The 22897-nt window shown below is 36.7% G+C and overlaps 1 protein-coding gene across 5 annotated transcripts in view; it reads left to right on the top strand.

Annotated features, from left to right (window-relative positions):
• USP34 (ubiquitin specific peptidase 34) overlaps positions 1–22897 on the top strand; it is a 179950-nt gene that overhangs the window by 128910 nt on the left and 28143 nt on the right. For all 5 annotated transcript variants that reach the window (XM_084901048.1, XM_084901047.1, XM_084901045.1 and 2 more), the window contains 13 exons: positions 7749–7813; positions 8077–8152; positions 8241–8288; positions 8390–8455; positions 10781–10861; positions 13070–13155; positions 14027–14195; positions 14296–14370; positions 15980–16131; positions 20793–20841; positions 20959–21063; positions 21163–21207; positions 22034–22138. In XM_084901048.1, the coding sequence (XP_084757174.1) occupies positions 7749–7813; positions 8077–8152; positions 8241–8288; positions 8390–8455; positions 10781–10861; positions 13070–13155; positions 14027–14195; positions 14296–14370; positions 15980–16131; positions 20793–20841; positions 20959–21063; positions 21163–21207; positions 22034–22138 (1122 nt within the window). The remainder of the gene's footprint in view (positions 1–7748; positions 7814–8076; positions 8153–8240; positions 8289–8389; positions 8456–10780; positions 10862–13069; positions 13156–14026; positions 14196–14295; positions 14371–15979; positions 16132–20792; positions 20842–20958; positions 21064–21162; positions 21208–22033; positions 22139–22897) is intronic.

Here is a 22897-nt window from a genome sequence, read left to right as displayed (position 1 = left end):
AACATACAACAGGTGAGTATAAAGCAAATGAGATTAAAAGGAGTAAAAAATTACTAGTAACATTGAAGAAAAATAAGAAAGATAAACTGGTTGACGGCATTACAGCAAAGCCCGAAGGTAGCTTTTATGGTTGGTAATGTTCTTAGTGATGATAGGATTGCAAGTGTTCTCTTACTCTTCATTACACACAAGTATACAGTGTATGTGCATTTGAAATAAGTAATTTTTGCATTATAAAGTGTTTGATTTATAATAATGAGGCTTTATTTCATAATGTAAGTGGTAATGTTACTTTAATGTTTTAAGATTTATAAAAGTACTCATCACTCTGTGTGTTGTCATTGTTATGAATTAACCCAGTCAGCCAAAAATACAAAAAGTAAATCTCCAGAAAAGGTATTCCTGAAAAAATACTCACCCATATAGATAATTCAGTTTTTACTATCTAATTGATTTGTTGATATTTGCACTGTGGTCAAGACTTAAAACTGAGTTCCCCCATACTCAGTTTTAAGTACTCTAAATTGTTATCTTGCCTACCTATACTCTAAATTGTTATCTTACCTACCTATAATATTACTGATTAAATGCCAAGAATATTGTCTTCATTAAGCCCTTGAATTGGATTTACCAAAAGAATTAGTTGGTTTGCTACATTTTAGGCCATTAAACTCAACCTATTTGTACAATAATTTCAATCACCATCCATAATTAAAATTAAATAGATTAAAATCACCATTATGTGCAAGACTTTATGCCCCCCAATGTATTCAGGCATACCTAGGAAGCATTACGTGTGTTTCCCCTTTTTCCCCATTTACCCCTTCTAGCCTGCCCCTGTCCTTTTTAAATATATATATATTTTTATTATTTCAGACAGAGAGACAAACATCAACCATGAGCGAAAATCATTGATTAGTTACCTCCTGCACACCCCACACTAGGGATCAAGCCTGCAACCCAGTCATGTGTTCTTACAGGGAATTGAAACATGTTCTACTGGTTCATACCGTAGGTGACACTCAACCTCTGACCCACACTAGCCGGGCTGAGAACTTTAGTTTAAAAAATTTTTTTTTTTTCTCTGAAGAATACCATTCAGTGAGAAAAGTTGCCCTGTTTTTCATTTTTGCAAATCTCTTTAATATCTGATTTAATACAAGATAGCTTGTGTTTCATAACTTCTGTATTTTGATATATTGTACTCTCATCATTTAGCTTCTGGAAAACTCCATTGTATGCTTTGGACCTTATAGACACCTTAAAAGTATCACAGGGACACCCACATCTCTCTGAACCATTCTTTGAGAAGCACTGATTTATATTGTGAGAAAAGGAAATCCCAGACATTTGCTTATTATAATAATAACAAGAAAAACAAACTGAACTGTGTTAGACTATTCTTGATTGTAGAACTAAACCAACCATTTTTTTCTATCGTTGTTTCAGCTTACTAATTTAAAATGTTTACCTCCTCATACATTTTACTAAAAAATTTAAATAAAAATATAATAATACTGTTACTTAACATAGATTTTAGATGCAAACCAGAATCTGGTTTTTTATATTTCTACAGTTAACAGACTTTACCAGAGGTAAAAAGGAAATTTTTAGAACCTACAAATGTGTGGCTCTTATGGATAAAATAAGTAGAGTGCTCAGAAAAGGGTAGCTAAGACAGAGTACTGCAGAAGGAATTCAGGAAATGTGATCTTCAACTTCATTTTGAAAGTTAGTGAAGAGTTAATCATATGAAGAGTACCCCAGGCAAAAAGAATGTTACATATAGAGTCCTGAGGAAGGATAGTTTATTGGCCTGTTTTAGATACTAAAAGATGACCTCTGTAGCTGTGATGATTAATAAATTCAAGGAAGAGTGATCCAAGATGAAGTTGGATGGGTATATAAACACTTAGGAAAGTTCTTTCTGATCAATGTAGTACTATAGTTTCACACTTACCAGGTGTACCAATTAATAATGCGGATTTTGTGATCAAAGAAAACACGACAATTCCAAGAGAAACATCAAAAGTGCTTTATTCAAAGTAATTTCCATCGCTAGCTACACAATTCCCCAATCTTTAGGTAATTTGTGGATACCGTCCCAAAAGAACTTTTCTTGTTTTGAGGCAAACCATTCAGAGACCCTATTTTCTACTTCTTTGTATGTTTTGAAGTGCTGCTCAGAAAGTGCATGTGCCATAGATCAAAACAAGTGGTAATCTGAAGGAGCAAGGTCTGGTGAATACAGCGGGTGGGTTAGTACTTCCCAGGCAAGATCGTGTAACGGGTCTTTAACTGGTTTTGAATTGTATGATGGTGCATCATCATGAAGCAAAATTACTTTGCCATGTCTTCTGGCACATTATGGTCATTTCACAATCAAAGTATGGTTCAAGTTGATTATTTGTTGTAGGTAGTGATCAGTATTAACGGTTTCACCTGGTTTTAGAAGCTCATAATGCACCACACCTTCCTGATCCTACCAAATGCAGAGCATTGTCTTCTTTCCAAAGCGATTTGGCCTTGCAGTCTATGATGATGGGTGACCTGGATCAACCCATGATTTTGTGCCTTAGGAATTTCAAAATAAATCTACTTTTCTTCGCCAGTCACAATTTGATGCAAAAAAGACTTTCTTTTGTGCCGTTGAAGCAACATTTACTGATGACTTTTTGGTTTTCCATTTGTCTTTTGTTCAGTTGATGTGGCACCCATTTTCCTTCCTTTAAAATCTTTCCCATTGCTTGTAAATGATCGTAATTGTTTGCTGAGCAACATTTAATCTTTCTGCAAGTTTTTTTGAGTTTGACATGCAGCTTCGATAATGCTTGTAATTGTTCGTCTTCAAACTTTTTCAGTTAACCTGGACAATCTTTGTCTTTCCCATTGAAGTCATCACTTTTAAAGCGTTTAAACCAGTGTTCACAAGTATCTTGAGATAGAGCATGTTTACCATAAGCTTCCCAAAGTGTATTCAGCAGCACTTTTCTTCAAAATAATGAAAACTTCCCACAAATTTGACATTTGTAAGCATAAAAATATCCGTGATGTTAAACCTTCAGCAAATTTGACATATGAAGTTTTGAAACTGTTATCAATACAACAAAATAGCATACATATCAAATCGTGTATATATGAATATATATATAACTCCATCTATTGAAAAAATCTGCATTATTAACTGCTACACCTAGTAAACATACCCAGTTGGTTCCACATACATTGTATTGATAAAAGATAAAAAGGACAATCAAAAAACAAGATGAATATGTCTATAGGACAGAAATGATACATAATTAAAGGCAGTAAATCTGGTGGAAATCATGGACTACCAGGCTTTAGGTACAAAGCAGATAATGGTGGCCAAAGGTTCAGCTCTTGTGAGGTTAGAGAGATAGTACCTAGCTAAAAGCAAGAAGTTGGAATAGGGCCGAAACCGGTTTGCCTCAGTGGATAGAGCGTCGGTCTGCCGACTGAAAGGTCCCAGGTTCGATTCCGGTCAAGGGCATGTGCCTTGGTTGCGGGCGCATCCCTGATGGGGGGTGTGCAGGAGGCGGCTGGTCGATGTTTCTGGCTCTCTATCCCTCTCTCTTCCTCTCTGTAAAAAATCAGTAAAATATATTTAAAAAAGAAAAAAAGAAGTTGGAATAGGACTCAGTTGCTATGGACAGGCACTGAATTGAGTGGAATTAGTGAATGTTGTCAAAGTTTCTTTGTAACTCCAACTAGTCTATGCCTAGAAATAGTAGAGGACTAAGAACTCTGAAGTAAGGCCATTCAATGACTAGTTCTGTGGTTTTCTAAATATAATGTACAGCAGGAACCCTAATGTGTGATTATAAAACCTGGATCCAGAGTAGTAGGGGGTTGAGGGTTTGTAGAGTTAGTTGAAAATCTTTAGAGGGATAAAGATAGTCAATGATATCAATAATCAGAAAATAAAATTGAACCAGTTAAAAATAATGTCATGGAACTGCCTGGCAGTGACTTAGAGCATGTTTTTAAGGTATTCAAAGAGTTGAACATAAAACTAAAGACAGTAGAGCAGTTCCACAGGACTGTTGTGAGAAATAATAATTTTTCATTATTTTTATGAAGTAAACAGGGAAATCAACTCCCATATAGGTCTACCAACGTAAATTAAAGGGTGGTTGTCTTATTTTTTTTTTTAACCAGTTTTTAAACATAAACCGTTCTCTCATTACCTATTCTTATAAAAATATATATGACCGTTCTTCAGGCAAATGAGATTTCTGAGTTCTTACTGGCAAAATCTTTTTATATTTTTACATTTTTAATAAATCTTTATTGTTCAGATTATTACAGTTGTTCATCTCCCCCCCACCCCCATAGCTCCCATCCACCCGGTTCCCACCTCACTCTCTGCCCTTAACCCCCCCACTGTCCTCATCCATAGGTATATGGTTTTTGTCCAGTCCCTTCCCGCACACCTCACACCCCTTTCCCCCCAAGAATTGTCAGTCCACTCCCTCTCTATACCCTTGATTCTACCCTGTTTCCCCGAAAATAAGACAGTGTCTTATATTAATTTTTTCTCCCAAAGTTGCGCTAGGTCTTATTTTCAGGGGATGTTTTATCTTTCCATGCGCTAGGTCTTATTTTCGGAGGATGTCTTATTTTTGGGGAATCACGGTAGTATATTCACCAGATTATTCTGTTCATCAGATTTCTTTTATTCACTTGATTTTTACATTCACTTATTGATAATGTATTTGTTGTTCTTAATTTTATCTTTACCTTTTTCTTCTTCCTCTATTTTTGTTTTTGTTTTAAATATTTTTATTTTTTAATAAATCTTTATTCAGATTATTACAATTGTTTCCCCTCTCCCCCCCTTTAGCTCCCCTCCACCCAGCTCCCACCCTACCCTCTGCCCTTACCTCCCCCCACCACTGTCCTTATCCATAAGTGTATGATTTTAGTCCAGTCTCTTCCTGCATCCCCCATACCCCCTTCCCCTGAGAATTATCAGTCCACTCCCTTTCTATGCCCCTGATTCTATTATATTCACAAGTTTATTCTGTTACTCAGATTTATAGATTCACTTGTTGATAGATATGTATTTGTTCATAATTTTTTTATCTTTACTTCTTCTTCTTCTTAAAGAATAACTTTCAGCATTTCATATAATGCTGATTTGGTGTTGATGAATTCCTTTAGTGTTTTTCTTATCTGTGAAGGTCTTTATCTGACCTTCAGTTCTGAATGATAACTTTGCTGGGCAGAGTGCTCTTGGTTGTAGGTTCTTGCTATTCATCACTTTGAATATTTCTTGCCACTCCCATCTGGCCTGCATAGTTTCTGTTGAGAAATCAGCTGACAATCATATGGGTGCTCCCTTGTAGGTAACTGTTTTTCTCTTGCTGCTTTTAATATTCTCTCTTTGTCTTTTGCTCTTGGAATTTTAATTATGATGTGTCTTGGTGTGGTCCTCTTTGGATTCCGTTTGTTTGGGGTTCTGTGTGCTTCCTGATCTTGTAAGTCTGTTTATTTCTTTCACCTGATGGGGGAAGTTTTCAGTCATTTCTTTCTTTATTTATTTTTTTTAAATATATTTTATTGATTTTCTACAGAGAATTAAAAACATCATTGAGAGAGAAACATCCATCAGCTGCCTTCCTGTCACCCTCCCACTGGGGATGTGCCCTCAACCAAGTACATGCCCTTGCCTGGAATCGAACCTAGGACTTTTAAATACACAGGCTGACGCTCTATCCACTGAGACAAATTGGCTTTGTGTCATTATTTCTTCAAATAGGTTTTCAGTATCTTGCTCTCTCTCTTCTTCTGGCACCGCCATAATTCTGATGTTGTTATGCTTGAAATTGTCCCAGAGGCTTCTTATACTATCTTTAACTTTGTGGATTCTTTTTTCTTTTTTCTTTTCCGAGTGTTTTTTGCTTCTTGGTATTTCAAATCTTTAATTTGATTCTTGCGGTCCTCTAGTCTGCTGTTGAGTCTCTGTATAATATTTTTTATTTCAGTCAGTGTATATTTAATTTCTAGTTGGTCCTTTTTTATATCCTTGAGGGTCTTGCTAAATTTTTCGGCCTTTTCTGGGAAATTCTTGAAAAACCTTATAACCATGGTTTTTAATTCTATATCCCATTGTTCTCCATTTCTTTTATTTGTGATCTGTTTCTTTGCCTCCGCATTTATTCTGCTTTCCTGAGTTGGTAGGGTAGCTTTGTGTGCTAGGTTTCCTATATGGCCCAGTGGGTCAGCCTCCCCAGTTACCTGAGGTGGACACTCTTGGTGCACCCCTTTGTGGACAGTGTGTATAGCCTTGTTGTAGTCAAGTCTTGATTGTTGTTGGTATCACTTGGAGGAATTGACCTCCAGGTGAATTGGCTGTGAGACCTTCTGTATTGGAGACAGCCTTATAGGACCAGACTTGCAAAATTGCAGAAGCCTCTGTGCTCAGTTTGGATGCGGCAAAGTTCCAGGGCTGAGCAGACAGTCTTGGCTTCCCATCAGCCCAGTCTTGTAGTCAAGCCTTGGTGGTTGTTGGTATCACTGGGAGGAATTGACCTCCAGGACAATTGGATGTGAGGATCAGTTGTGTCTGCACTAGGAGAACTTCTGTGCTGGAGACACCCTTATGAGACAAGACTTGCTTCAGTGTGGCTTCGGTGCTCACTGAGTCTGCCCCCTGAGTGTCCCTTACGGATATGAGGAGCTGTAATCTGGATGGTCCCACTCTGATTCCTCGGTACACTGGTTCTTGGTTCTCCAAGGAGGTGCAAATTTATCCTCTGCCTGAGGTCACCCAGCAGGAGTTATGGAGAGATCTGCAGATTTCTATTCTTTGTTTGGGTTTTGGAGGTGTTCAGATGAGGCCCAGCTATGAAGCAATGCAAACTGCTGCTCAGCCTTGGGCTTTCTTTTGGATGTCTGAGTCTCACTGACTCAGCTGCAGTTTTTTAGGTAAATTTAGAATTCTAAGGACCAGGCCATTCATATGCAAAATCCTCTGCACTCAGCTTAGTTGGGGTGGGATCTCATGGCGGAGCAAACAGCTATGGATTTATGGGGCGGGATTTCAGGACTTCCCATCAGTCGTGCCTTAAGAGGCCCCTGGGTTTAAGTGTCCCTTGGTCATTGCTGAAAGCACCTCTGAGAGAAAGTTGCCCTCAAGTTTTGCCCGCTGCCAGATAAGTCCAGTTTTCCCGGTATAAGTCTGGGTCCCCAGAGTCTTGCCTGGAACTGGAGTTCAGAGCAGTTGGGAGCTTTTGTCTCCCTCCCAATTGAAAAAGCCAGCCTTGTTCTCAGTTGCCAGCCCTCTCCATGCATTCGCCTCCTTACCTCTGCCTTCTGCAGCTCCTGTGAGTCTCAGTGTGCTTTTCTCTTTCCTTCTAGTGGTAGAATTTCCACTCAGCCAGCCTTCCTGTGGTTCTGGATGATGTTCGTTTTGTCCTTTATTTGTAGTTTTGAAATTGTTTGCGAGGCAACAATTTAAGTGTTTACCTATGCTGCCATCTTGATTTCTCCCCTGGCAAAATCTTTGTAAATATGTTTTTAAACAACAGTAATCATTAAGGTAGCCACATATAGAATGATAAATTGAACCAGGTTTAATAACTTACAGTACATTCATGTTCCATATTCCTGGAAAAAAATTCACATGCATTTTAAAAGCATATATTTTGGTTTTTTGTTTTTTTTTTAAATTTTGGTAAAATGTAATGAAGCAATATCTGATGTTAACTTTCTTTTTTCTTCAGTGGATTTGGCATGATAACATGCAGTTCCTTCAAGACAAAAATATTTTTGAACATACATATTTTGGGTAAGTTTGATAAATTTAGTAATAGATTAAAAAAAAAATTATTGAATTTATTGGGCTGACATTGGTTAACTAAAATTATATATGACTCAGGTGTACAGTTCTATATATTATTTATTGTATGTTCACCACCCAAAGTCAAGTCTCACACCTCTGACCATTTAAACCCCCCTTACCCTCTTCTGCCTCCCCAGTAATAGTTTTTTTGTTATGCATTCATATTTTTTTTCCTGTAAGAATTTCAACTTACTATTTTTAAATTCCAGGTTTATGTGGCAGTTGTGTAGTTGTATTCCCAGTACATTACCAGATCCTAAAGCTGTGTCTCTAATGACTGCAAAGGTAATATATAAGCCTTAAATGTTTTTTTTCAAAATAAGTACTTTAAAATAATTAAGTCTTTTTTGCTTAATTTCATCTTTCTTTACAGTTAAGCACTTCCTTTGTCCTAGAGACATTTATTCATTCAAAAGAAAAGGTATGTTTTATTTTGTGATTTGATATCTTTGGTTTTTATTATCAATCTTTAGCTGAGAAATCCTTATGCCTTCAGTGACTTTTCTTTTTTTGTTTTTTTAGCCCACAATGCTTCAATGGATTGAATTATTGACAAAACAGTTTAATAATAGTCAAGCAGCTTGTGAGGTGAGGTTAAAAATTCAACCAGCAATGTATAGCTTAAGATCCACTTCTTTGTTTTCTTAACTTAGATGCTACAGCAAAATTGTTTTATCTATCACATCATAAGGAGCCCTGTGTGAGTTTTTATAAAATTACTATAGAGGCCCTGTGCATGGATTTGTGCACCAGTGGGGTCCCTCAGCTTGGCCTTCACCCGCTTGTAATTTGGGACCCCTTGGGGAATTTCCGATAGCAGGTTTCAGGCTGATCCCTGCAGGCCCGATCCTGTGCGTTGAGCGTCTGTCCCCTGAGGTTGGTGCGCATCAAAGTGATTGGTCGACCAGTCGTTCAATCACTTAGGCTCTTATATATTTAGATTTGGTAGCTGAAAGAAAGTTGTAATTTATCAAATCTATTACACTCATTAAATAATTGATTCTTAAGTTACTTTATTATTATTATTATTTTTTTTTAATATATTTTATTGATTTTTTACAGAGAGGAAGGGAGAGAGATAGAGAGCCAAAAACGTCGATGAGAGAGAAACATCGACCAGCCGCCTCCTGCAACACCCCCTACTGGGGATGTGCCCGCAGCCAACGTACATGCCCTTGACCGGAATCAAACCTGGGATCTTTCAGTCCACAGACTGACTTTCTATCCACTGAGCCAAACCGGTTTCGGCTGATTCTTAAGTTACTTTAAAAGTCTTTGGTTCCCCCCACATTAGAAGGAAAAGTATAGAAAATTCTAAAGACTACTAGATATTAACTACTTTTGAATGTTATTAGAAACTACTTGAAATGTATATCTCCCCTACCCCTCTGAGAAAAAAAATACATATATCCCAGTGTATTAGTTTATATTCAATTTTCATCTCCTTCAATATTGCATTATAAGAGAAAGACATCTCTAAGGATAATTGCTCCCAGATAATGATCACTTAACCATATTGTCATCTTAATATCAAAACATGCACAAAAGTAGAAAGATGTACCTATCACCCAATTTCAACAAAAGGTAACATTCTTTTTTCAAAATTTATTTCTGTGTCTACCCCATGCTTTTTCTCACCTGAAGTATTTTGAAGCAAACCTAGATACCATACCATATATCAATTAAGCTCAGTATGAATCTCCATTAACTGCTTTAAAATTAGAAGTGATTCCTTAATATCCAGTACCCATTCCGTGTTCAGTTTTCTCTTGTTTTTTTTTGTTAAATATGTATTATTTTCAGTTGGTTTGCTTACATTAGTGTTCAAACAAGGTCCAGCTTTTTATTTTGTCTCTTAAATCTTTCATATATTATCAGTTACTTATTTTTCTACTTATTTGCTACTTTGTCATTTGTCATACAGAATTTTCCACATGTTGGCTTTGACTAATTGCATCCTCCTGGTAGTATTTAACATGTTTCTCTATTCCCCTTCCGCCATGATTTTTAAGCTGTTTCATAGATCCAGAGGGTGGGTTGATTAGGTCATAATTTGTTGTTGTTTTTTTTTTTAATACATTTTTACTCTAGGATTTTAATTATGGATTTGCCTCTGGAAGGCTGTCAAGGAGTTAAACGTGTTTTCTACAATTGCCATTAATTGTGTGTATGCATAAGTAGGTAGTACAATTCAGTAGAAGTGATTAATAGATATCTCAAAATCAGTGGGAAGTTGTATTTTCAAGAGAGCATGATTGTTTTTAAACATAATGAATCGTACTCAGATCCACATAAAAGAAACAAAAGATTTTATAGTATGACAGGAGGACTAAGAGGAAAACATTATCTATTTTATTACAAGAACTGCAGATTGCCATCATGCAGGGTGTGCACTGTGATATAAATGGCACCCATTGAATCCTTTATAAATGAAAGGGTAATTTGCAAATTGACATAACAGTGGAACAACCAGTCGCTATGATGCGTACTGAACACCACAGGGCAGACGCTCAACACAGGAGCTGCCACCCTAGTGGTCAGTGCACTCCCACAGGGGGAGCAATGCTCAGCCATAAGCCGGGCTCACTGCTTGGGAGCACAGTGGCGGTGGCGGGGGCAGACCTAACCTGTTAGTCAGACATGCCCTGATGTCTCCCAGACTGCTAAAGGGTGCAGGCTGGGCTGAGGAGGACACCCCTCTCACACACACCACCACCACCAGTGCACAAATGTCATGCACCGGGCCTCTAGTTCTATAATTACGACTTCAGGCATTTTAGACTTTGGGTTTTTTAGCAAATGAAGAATCTCTTTTGGTAAGAATTTATTGATTACAATTTAAATCCTTATATGATTTTTTTTCTCATTTACTGAGTGTTGGTTAAATGTTAAAATCCCACTATTTTCTTACAGTGGTTTTTGGACCGCATGGCTGATGATGACTGGTGGCCAATGCAGATATTAATTAAGTGCCCTAATCAAATTGTGAGACAGGTAAGAAAAAAAATGGATTTGAAAAAGAAATGGCTGTTAGGTTAATTCTAAATTTGCTCGAAACTGTGTCTTAACCCATCTTTTATATAGTTGGGAAAGATGAACCTCTTACCATAAAAGTCATTTTGCTACTTTTCACCAGCCCTTTTTAAGCAAATCAAATATTATTTTAGTCAAGCAATTTAAATCATTCGCATGTCCTGGTGATAGGAAGATAGCTATAATCACCATTGTCTCAGATCCTATTCTGGCTGCTTTATGAGTTCTACTGGTTCTTTTTCAGATCCTGAAGAGAGTCTAACCATGGGTACTGAAAAGACCTTGAAAGTTAGATGAATAGTTTATAATTCATTTCTCTAACAAGTCCTGAGCTATCACTTAAATATTAGTTTTTCTAATTGGAAAATTTAGGCAAGAAAATACAAATATTACTCTATATTCACTTACTATACAAAACCAAAAATTTGGTCTGAAATATGACACTTTTCAGTTATTATTGAGATGTAATTCTTATAAAACTTACTGAAACCTTTCAAAGGATAAAATTTAGTGTCTGTTAGTATGTTTCTAAACTTGTGCAACCATCATTTATCTGATTTTATAACACCCCAAAAAGAAGCCTTATACCTATTAGTAGTCACTCCCCATTTTATCCTGTCTCTTCTCAACAGGTCTTGGCAACATTAATCTACTTTTTCTTCCTATAGATTTGTCTATTCTGACCATTTCTATAAATGGAATTGAACAGTATGTCATCTTTTATGACTGGATTCTTTGATTTTACAATATTTACAAGATTTATGTATGCTGGATTATAGATCTGTATTTCATTTATTTTCATTGCTAAATAATATTCCATTAAAAAACAATATTCCACTAAATGGATATTCCAGAATTTCTTTATTCTTTCAGCAATTGATGAACATTAAGGCTGTGCCCACTTTTGGGCTATTTTGAATAATACTACTATGAACATTATGGTATACAAATATTTGTGTTGACATATGTTTTGTTTTGTTTTAATATACAATTCCAAATCTTTATTCAATTAGTGAGAATATTTTTCAAAACAATGCTATTCTGATTTTTGCAATATCTACATTATTATTTTTGAAACTTTCCTATAATCCCACCACTTCCTATATAATAAAAGGCTAATACGTATATGCAAATCAACCAAACGGTGGAAGGACCAGTCAGTATGATGCACATTGACCACCAGGGAGCAGATGCTCAATGCAGGAGCTGCCCCCTGGTGATCAGTGCTCTCCCACAGGGGGAGCCCTGCTCAGCCAGAAGCTGGACTCACAGCTGGCAAGTACAGTGGCAGTGGTTGGAACCTCTCCTGCCTCCCCAGTAGGTGGACATTCCCTGAAGAGTCCCAGACTGTGAGAGGGCACAGACCGGGCTGAGGGACCGCCCTCCCAGTGCACAACATTTTATATATAATTCTTTGTTGTTGAAAGTATTATATATTCTCCCTTTATTCCCTTGTTGATCCCCTTCGGCCCACCCCAACCCCCTGCCCCAGGCCCTCACCCTGCCCCATTGTCTGTATCCATGGGCCATGCATATATGCATACAAGGTCCTTGGTTGATTACCTCCCATCCACCCATCCTGCCCCAGCATATGTTTTCAATATTTTTTAATATGTCCTTAGGGGTGGAATTGCTGGGTCATATGGTCACTTTGTCTTCAACAATTTTAGGAACTACCAAACTTTTTCATAGTTTTATACCAGTTTATATTCACAGCAGCAATCTATGAGGGTTCCAGTTTCACTACATCTTATTCAACATTTTTTTACTGTCTTTTATTTTAGCTATCTTAATGAGTATGAAGTAGTATCCCATTGTGGTTTTGGTTTTCAGTATCTTTTCATGTGCTTATTGACCATTTGTATATCTTATTTAGAGACTTCCCACAGTTAGAATTTTGTGATGTTTGTTTTGGTTATCTCTATTACTGAAACTTACCTGATTTTATTTACCCCTTACTATAAAATTGAATGTTGTTTTTTAAGCTAACTTTGCCTTATATCTTCAGTCTGTAGTTGAGACTCCAACAAAGTTTCAGAATGTAAAAATATTTAAAATGCAAGCAAAATACAAATGGATGGCAGAGAATTTTGAATCATGTAAATTTTTCAGTATCTTTGTTACCTGATGTGAATTGGCTACCGGATTGTTTTATCTTTTCATTTATAGATGTTTCAACGTTTGTGCATCCATGTTATTCAGAGGCTTAGACCAGTGCATGCTCATCTCTATCTACAACCAGGAATGGAAGATGGGTAAGAACTATCTTTTGAACATTTTATCGTTAAACTTTTTGATGATCTGCCTACAAAGTTTTTTGTTTTGTTTTTTTGTTAATCCACATCCGAGGACATTCTTTTCCATTGATTTTTTTGGGAAAGTGGAAAAGAGAGAGAAACATCGATGTGAGAGAAGCACATCCATTTGTTGCCTCCTTCAGGGCCCGGGCCAGGGAGAAGCCTACAACTGAGGTATGGGCCCTTGACCAGAATCCAACCCGAGACCTATTAGTATGCAGGCCAGTGCTCAATCCACTGAGCCAAACGGGCTAGGGCTTCCTACAAAATATTTGTAAATATTCATACTTAGGTGTTTTTTTGTTTGTTTTAAAAAAAATCTATAATCATATAAATCTATATTAAAATTAATACTTTTTTAATTTTAATTACGTGCACCTTCAAAATGCTCTACAAATAACTTTATGACTTCATCTTTTGCTTATATTGATTTAGCCAGGTACAATAATTGGAATCCCATTACTTCGTTGTAATTGGTATTTTATTATTACAAAGATGAAAGAGTTAAATTCCGGTGTTGTTTTAAGTCCTCACTTGAGAACATGTTCATTGATTTTTAAAGAGAAGGAAAGGGAGAGAGAAACATTAATGTGAGTGAGACATCTTTCAGTTGCCTGCTATATATGCCTCAATTGGGGATTAAATCCACAGCTTAGTTATGTGCCCTGGCGGGGAGTCAAGCCCATGACCTTTGGGTGTACTAGACTGTGTTCTAAATAACTGAGTCACACTGGCCAGGGCAAAATTCAGGTTTTTAAAAACAATTCTCCTCCCAGAGAATCTATCTCCAGACTTCATACTCTCTAAGATAATTAAATTGTGTTTTTAGGTCAGATGATATGGATGCTTCAGTTGAAGATATTGGTGGTCGTTCATGTGTCACTCGATTTGTGAGAACTCTGTTACTAATTATGGAACATGGTGTAAAACCTCATAGTAAACATCTTACAGAATATTTTGCCTTCCTTTATGAATTTGCTAAAATGGGTGAAGAAGAGGTGAGGCTATATCATGTTTATTTCTGGTATTATGTACCTATTTTCAGTACTTAAAATTTGTTTTTATATTATATTTTTAAACTAATATTTTTATTTTTAGAGCCAGTTTTTGCTTTCATTGCAAGCCATATCTACAATGGTACATTTTTACATGGGAACCAAAGGGCCTGAAAATGTAAGTATTGTCCTGTCTCTCATCAGGGATTTATAGGCCATGTTTACAACTTTGCATCATGGAAAATCATGAAATATTAGAACCCCTTAAAGTCCCTTCGGACTGTGATATTAGATAGTTTTAAGGGTCTAAGTTTGAGTGTTTTTTCTCTTGCTATATCCATTAAAAATATCAAGCAATAAATTTGGTAAAGCCATGGAACAAAGCAAATAATTTATGCAAAATGGCCACTACCTACTTTGGGGTTCTATCATTAGCTTATTGTTTCCCATGAACATTTTTGTTGCCCGTATTTTTTATCAGATTCTCAACAATTTAATTAGCTAGTCTGTTTATATATTAAGGTGTTAATGTGGATTTTATATTATCTATAATGACCAATTGGATTGAATGCTCTATTTGCACTGTTTTGTTTAATCCTTTTGTAACCCTAAGAGGTAAGTACTTTTGTTATCTCCATTTTACAGATGAGGAACTTGAGGCATAAAGACATTAACTTGTTTTAAATCACAGTGAGTTGGGCTTTGATCCTTGGTCAGACTCCTTACCTATAAAGTATTAATCACATATATATACACACACACATACATAAAAGCCTAACCCACCCTTTCAATTGTTCAACCGGTCACTATGACGAACACTGTCCACCTGGGGGCAGATGCTCAATGCACAGGCATGGAAACATGGAACAGACTGATGAATCTCTGAGGGAAAGCGGGGAGAGGGTGGGAAGAGATTAACCAAAGATCTTACGTGCATACTAGAGGCCCTGTGCACAAATCTGTGTACTGGGCCTCTAGTGTATATATAAATGCTTCCCAGAATATGGAAGCTATTATGTAACTAGAGGCTTAGTGCACGAATTCATGTGTGGGTAGGGTCCAGCTGGCCTGCCCCAGTCAAAGAGCTTGGCGCTGCCCCTGATGGGGGGTGGCAATTGGGGTTGGGGCTAGTGGCGGCAGGGTGGGAGGAGGAGAGGTGGTTGGCTGGCTGGCCCCGCCCCTGGTCAAACTCCCAATCAAGGGGACAATTTACGTATTAGCCTTTTATTATATAGGATTCTAGCCTATATGGCTGCTTGTTTAGACTGCTTTTCTCTTGCTTTGTTAGATCATAAAACCTTTTCAGTCTCTTTTATTTCAAAGCCCAAGTGATTATCTCTTCAAAATACCTACTAAGATTATTTGACAACTGCAAATAAGGATGCCTTAATTTGTATAACTGGCAGTTTTATTAAATAGGAAATATTGTTTTAACATACTCATAAATTACAATCTGACTTATCTTCCAAGGGGCTTGCCAGTAATTAAAAAAAAATTATTAAAGGATTTATCCCTTTAGGTAAGGTAAATAGTCACAGTTTTGAGAATCAATCATTGCTCTTTACAGTTCTGCCTATTAGGTCTACAATTGTCCCGAATGTGGTTTAGACTTTTAAAGTTAGTGTTAGGCCTTTGAGTGTTGTTTTTGTTTGTTTGTTTGTTTGTTTGTTTGTTTTTCATGACATACTTCTGCCACCATCTGCCTTGGTTAGTTATATAAAACAATGAAGTTATATGCTCTCAAGATAATGTTAAAACTAATATATTAAAATTGGACTTTATTCTAGCCTCAAGTTGAAGTGTTGTCAGAGGAAGAAGGGGAAGAAGAGGAGGAGGAAGAAGATATCCTTTCTCTGGCAGAAGAAAAATACAGGCCAGCTGCCCTTGAAAAAATGATAGCTTTAGTTGCTCTTTTGGTTGAACAGTCTCGCTCAGAAAGGTGAAATGTCTCAACATTCAGAATGCTTAAAGCATGTTTGATTTTATTTTTTCATGATTGTTTCACCACTTTTATCTCAGTAACTTTTGTTTTTTTAACTCCTTTTAAATAACACTGCAGTTTACCAACTCTTGTAGCTTTAGTATTTTAATCCTTTGTTGCAATCTCATACGATATTTATCTGACTCATGTTAGAAATTTACATTGAAGAAATTATACAGTAAACTTTGTAGCAAAATTATATGTGCATTCATCCTTTAATCTAGCAACCCCACGTTTAAGAATCTGTTCCCCAAATATAGAAAGATATATGTGCAGTGCTATTTATTGCAGCAGTGTTTGTAGTAATAGAAGACGAAATGTCCACCAAGAGGGGACTTGTTGAAAAACAGGGTATTCACTCAATATTGTGCTTTAAGTTGAAAAAAGGAAGCATGGAATATATCTACTACCTTGGAGAAATCTTTAGGATTAGTATTACTAAGTGTAAAAAGCAAGGTGAGAAAAGTATATATAGTATATTGCTTTTTAAGAAGGGAGGCTGTGAAAAAGTGAGAGAGTGGCTGTGTGTACGTGTGCACATGCACACGTATCCTCATAGATCTATTTGCTAATTTGCCTTCTTGCTAAAAAAATTTTTTAATCCGTAAATCAGGACCCAAGGAGATTTTACAATAATTTATGGACTGTATAAAGAACATGTGTAGAGTGGGGAGGGGGGAATTATTTACCTGTTGTACTCAGTTTTCATATTGTAAACAATGTCCTTTTCTTGGTATATGTCACATTTTTCACATTTCTGCTTTTTTTGTTGTGGCTTGGCTGTTTAAAATGGTCCTTGAACATAATGTAAAGTGCTACCTAGTGTTCCTAAGCTTGAGAAGATCAAGTTCATAATATATATGCCTTAGAAAAACTTCATTTGGGTATGAGCTAGGGTGTTTCCTGTTAGTTCAATGCTAATGAGTACTAAATATGTACTAAATAAGTTGTCTTTAAACAGAAACACACTTAAAAAAAAAAAGGTAATATCTACCGGTTGAAGAAAATATTGTGATCAGAGGCTCACAGGAACCTAACCCTGTATTTCCCCTTCCAGCAGTGATTGGGTATTCACTATTTGGTGTTTGTAGCACTTTATAAAACACTAGAGGCCAGTGCATAGGTGGGGTCCCTCAGCCTGCCTGTGACCTCTCGCAATCTTGGCCCTCCCCTGCTAGCCGTCTTGTGGTGGCCATCTTGTGTCCACATGGGGGCAAGATCTTTGACCACATGGGGGCAGCCATGTTGTGTATTGGAGTGATGGTCAATCTGCATATTACTTTTTTTATTAGATAGGATAGAGGCCTGGTGCACAGGTGAGGGCCAGCTGGTTTGCCCTGAAGGGTGTCCCGGATCAGGGTGGGGGTTCCCTTGGGGCATGGGGCGGGCTGAGCGCGGGGCCTGTGGTGGTTTGCAGGTTGGCCATGCCCCCTGGCGACCCAAGCAGAGGCCCTGGTATCTGGAATTTATTTACCTTCTACAATTGAAACTTTGTAGCCTGGAACAGAGCCAAGCCTCCTGCTCTCTCTCAGTGGCAGCAACCATTTTGTTGTATCTTCTATATTTGAAAATTTGTATCCTGGAGTGGAGGCCTCGGCTGGCCAGGGTGTATGGAAAGCTTTGCTTCTTCCATCGCCAGGGGCAACTGTAGCCTCCTGCTCTTTCCAGCTCGGTGGCTGCTGCCATTTCTGTTTGGATTTGTTTACCTTCTATCATTAAAATCTTGTAGCCTTGCGTAGAGGCCTAGGCTGGCAAGATCAGGGGAAAAGCTTGGCTTCTTCCATTGCCTGGGAAACCCAAGCCTCTCTCCTGCTCTCTGTAACTGTAGCCATCTTGGTTGGGTTTATTTCACTCTGATTGGCTGGTGGGTATGGCTTGTGGGTGTGGCAAAGCGATGGTTAATTTGCATATTACTCTTTTATTGGGTAGTATAAATACAAAATGTGAGCAGTTCTACATGATCCTCTTAGCTTGGCTTGCTTCATTGCCTGGGAAACCCAAGCCTCCGTCCTGCTCTCTAGGGCTGTAGTCATCTTGGTTGGGTTTATTTGCATACTTGTTCTGATTGGCTGGTGGGTGTGGCTTGTGGTGTAGCGGAGGTGTGGTCAGTTTGCATATTACTCTTTATTAGGTAGGATATAATATATTTATAGATAGTACTACAAATGAGAATTATCTTTTTTTTTAATTGAAGGGTGACTCAAAAACAAAAAAAGGCATTTCCTATGGTTGGGGAGGGAACAACAGGCTGGAGGGGAAAGGAATGAAAGCTTGACTTCTTCAAATATACATTATTTTGTTTATTGTATTTGTTTTAACTTTGGAATCATGTGAATGTTTAAAAATCAAAAGCAAACTGAAATAAATGAAGCTAGCTATGTATTGAGCTGATGGCATAGCCAATGGAGAGCAATTAAAGTAACTTTAAAGCACATTAATATCACTGTAAATTTCCAGCAGGAGGTAACCAGGGGACAAAAAAAAATTGTAAAATTATCCTAAACTGTTTTTGAAATTATTATTCTGAAACTTTTTGTATTATAGAATAAAGCAAGTAATTGTTAATGTCATTAGAAACCAAGATTCTTAGCAAAAGAAGAAATACAAATATATTAGGGTTTTTATATAACTTCTTTAAAACTAAGTTTGGAAATATCAATAGAATTCATGGTGTATTTTTGTCTTAAGCAAACAAAAAATGTATTATATACCTCCATTTTCTGAAAAGGCCTAGAAATCCTGTCCACCTCATAATCAATGAATGTCCCTAGCATCTAGGTTGTAGTCACTAGATAACCATTTCCCACTGAAAAATGTATGGTTCCTTGGAAATATGGCCAATTCCAGGTTTGGCGCAAGAAATGAATGGGAAGCTGGGAATGTTTTGTAACCTTGGAAAACAAAGAGTCAAAGCCTAACATGCGGTCATGTTAAAAGGATTCAAGAGCCAACTTAAAGATGTTTATGCTGGTTATAGATTGGACAACCTGAGCATCAATAATAACAACTACAAGTGGACTAAAACACATCATACATGTTTAAATTCATGAGTTCATAATGATACTTAAAAACAAAAATTTTAAAAACGCATTGACAACCTTTGGAGTATATTAGGAAACCAAATAATAATTTTGGAAACTTATTAATAAATAAAGGAATATTAAGCATTTATCTTTATCTGTAAGAATTATAGCTCATGGCAACCAAATGGTAAGTGAGAGGAAGTTGTCGTCAAAAAGGTGTTTGAGCTAATAAGCAAGTAGTGCTGGAATTACAATGTCAACATTTTGCATCCCAAATGAAATATTGGGTCTGGGAAGTTATCATCATTTACTGAAATTGTTATAAAAAGAAAGACAACTTTTAATTGTATACCTCCTGATGAAATCCATACTATCACTGAAGTATTCTTGGTTAAAAAGTTAAGAATTGATCAAGATTTGATTTGATTAAATCTCTAGATCTATCTACCAGTTTACAAGATACATGGGCACGGAGAAAAACATGTTAAAACACCACTACAGGGTACAATCAGCAAAATGGAAATGTGGGAAAATCTATAGGACAAACCACCTGCTTTCTTTAGCAGTTAAATTGCAAGATAAAAACTAAATCAGAGGGGAAACTAGTAGTCTATAAGAGATTTGAAAGATAATATTGTCCAATAGCAACAGAGGCCTTTATTTGGATCCTGATTTAAATTAAGTGTAAGAGTTTTTTTTGTTAGAAATGTTGGGAAATTGTACACCGTATATAGTACGATAGAAAGGAATTGATGAATTTTGGGTGTGAATAATGTAAGTGTGGTTGTGTATTTTAAATTTATCTCTTAGCAATATGTATTGAGATTTATGGATTAAATTAAAATACTGGAGTTGTTTCAGAATAGTCCATATTGAGTGAGTAGGAGGTATGAATGAAACCAGATTGATCATGAGTTGATAATTATAAGAGAAGCTGAGTGATAGGATATTTACACTATTCTATTTGTTTTTATACTAAACTTTTTATAGTAAGTTTTTAAAACTTACTTTACACTAATTTTAAAATGGGAAATGAAACTTGCAAGTATTTCTCATTTGTTTCGTTTTGAAGGTTTTCATTTCAGGAAAAGCTATCTAAGTGTCACAAAATATTAAATTAATTAAATGGAAATAAATTAGATTTAAACTGCAGTATACCAATTTTGGAATCTTGAAAAATTGTCTAAAATATATCTAGCAGCCCTAGCTGGTTTGGCTCAGTGGATAAAGCACCAGCCTTTGGACTGAAGGGTCCTGGGTTCGATTCCAGCCCAGGACATATGTCTGGGTTGTATTTGATTCCCAGTGGGGGCATATAAGAGGCAGCCAGTCAATGAATCTCTCTCATCATTGATGTCTATATATCTCTCTACCTCTCCCTTCCTCTCTGAAATCAATAAAAATATATTCAAATAAATAAATAATCATAAAATATGTCTAGCAAACAAGTCTAGCTAGCAGATAGTTCAGAATGATTTTATAATGGTCGTTTGGTATGGTTATAATTGAATTGATAATTTTGATGTGTGTCTTGATGCAGATGGCTATAAAGGAGTACAGAGGGAAGAACTTATTTCTACTAATGTTTTCTTTTAGGCATTTGACGTTATCACAGACTGACATGGCAGCATTAACAGGAGGAAAGGTATTACCTACTCTATTTTGGACCAGTTGATAGTCACAGTAATAATAATAATAATAATAATAATAATAATAATAATAATAAAACACTTCTTAAATGAACACCTTTTATTTTTAACAGGGATTTCCCTTCTTGTTTCAACATATTCGTGATGGCATCAATATAAGACAAACTTGCAATCTGATTTTCAGCCTGTGTCGATACAATAATAGACTTGCAGAACATGTAAGTGCTAAGGAAGTTTAAAGTTTTAACTTTAAAGTATTAAAGTTTTTTGATGATTTTTTTAAAGCATATTCTGAAATTTTCCTTTTTCTGTTTTAGATTGTATCTATGCTTTTCACATCAATAGCAAAACTGACTCCTGAGGTATGTAGAAATTTATTAATCATGTTTTTAAAACTATTACCAGTATTGGCAGTGCTTTCAAGTGAACTTTTGTAATTGTCCTTGAAAAAAAATTATCCATCTCCCCATAATATATCCTATTTTTAAATATATAACTTGAATAAATGGAGGTAGTTCTTTGTGTCTTATCACAAATGTAATTTTCTCAGTTAAATATAATCTATATTAATAAAAGCCTAGGTGGCCCTCGCACCCTCATGTCATCACAAGATGGCTGCCACATGATGGCCAGCAGGGGAGGACTGTTGGGACCAGATCAGCAGGAGAGGGCAGTTGGGGGCAATCAGGCTGGCAGTCAGGTGAGTGGTTAGAAGCCAGCAGTCCCAGATTGTGAAAGGGATGTCTGATATTGGTGAGACTGGACTGAGGGGTCCCCTACTTTCTCCCCGTGCACAAATTCATGCACCGGGCCTTTAGTTATAAGTTCAATATATCAGTATCCTGCCGAAGCTTGAATGTTGTTTGGTTTTAAGCATATAATTGGGCCCAAGAAAAAAAATAGACTAATCAGATGACTGGATAGGTGGGAAGTATATAAAAAAAATTGATTTTTTTTTCAAATTAACATCCATAAAAAATACGTTTTCTGTTACATGTGGCTCCTCTGCAACTGACTTTGTATTCCCAGCTGATTTTTATGATAGTTCAAGTTCATATGCAGGAGTACTCCTCTCTGCAAACAATGCAGCATATTTAAATATGATATAGATAAGAATTATACGTGTTTATTTTTTGCTGATAGAGATGGTTTCAAATAGATATAAATATAGTCTTGTATATCTCACAGGCAGCCAATCCTTTCTTCAAGTTATTGACTATGCTAATGGAGTTTGCTGGTGGACCTCCAGGAATGCCTCCCTTTGCGTCTTACATTCTGCAGAGGATATGGGAGGTAAATCTTAGAGCAAATGTCTTAGTATTTATTTTTCTGAAGATTTTACTTGTTTTATATAGTCACTGCATTATTAATTATCAGTTTCTTCTTACTTAGAATTCCAAAATGGGTTTAATAAGTCCTAGGTTGAGGAAAGAAGAGAGATACTTTAGTCAGAGAGTCTGGGGGGAGAGTTTTGGGCTAGTTTCCCAGATGTTTAAAGAGAACAGCCTTCAGCCAATCCACAGTTCTCATTTCCCTACTCTGAAACAAACAAGATATGGCTCAGTTGGTTGGGCGTCATCCCATACACCAGAAGGTTGCCAGTTTGATTCCGGGTTGTAGACTCCATCCTGGTAGGGGACATGCAGGAGGCAACTGACAGATGTTTAGTTCTTGCATCCATGTTTCTCTTCATCTGCCTTCCTCTCTGAAATCAATATTTTTAAAAAAAGACAGCCTTGGAACTATACATAAATGAGTGGGTATGGCTGTGTTCCCAAAAAATACTTAGCAAACAGGCAAACTACAGAATTTGGCCCAGGAGTCACAGTTTTCCAACCCCTACTCTAGATTCCTAAAATTCTATTTCCCCATGAAAACACACACACACACAAAAAAAAACTCCCCAGTAGTGCAGTGAGCCACTTTTTATTCTCACTTACAGAAACAAATTGGGCGAACAATAGGAAAAGTAAAGATGAGAAACTTTAAAGAATTAAAAGCACTTTTACGCTTGATCGATGTGGTGACGTCGCGCTCTCCCGGGCCGGGCCT

The sequence above is a fragment of the Pipistrellus hanaki genome (assembly GCF_964339955.1).
Source record: "Pipistrellus hanaki genome assembly, chromosome: 12".
Lineage (NCBI taxonomy): Eukaryota > Metazoa > Chordata > Mammalia > Chiroptera > Vespertilionidae > Pipistrellus > Pipistrellus hanaki.
Note: the sequence above shows the minus strand (reverse complement) of the source record. Positions and strands in the feature narration are given on the sequence as shown.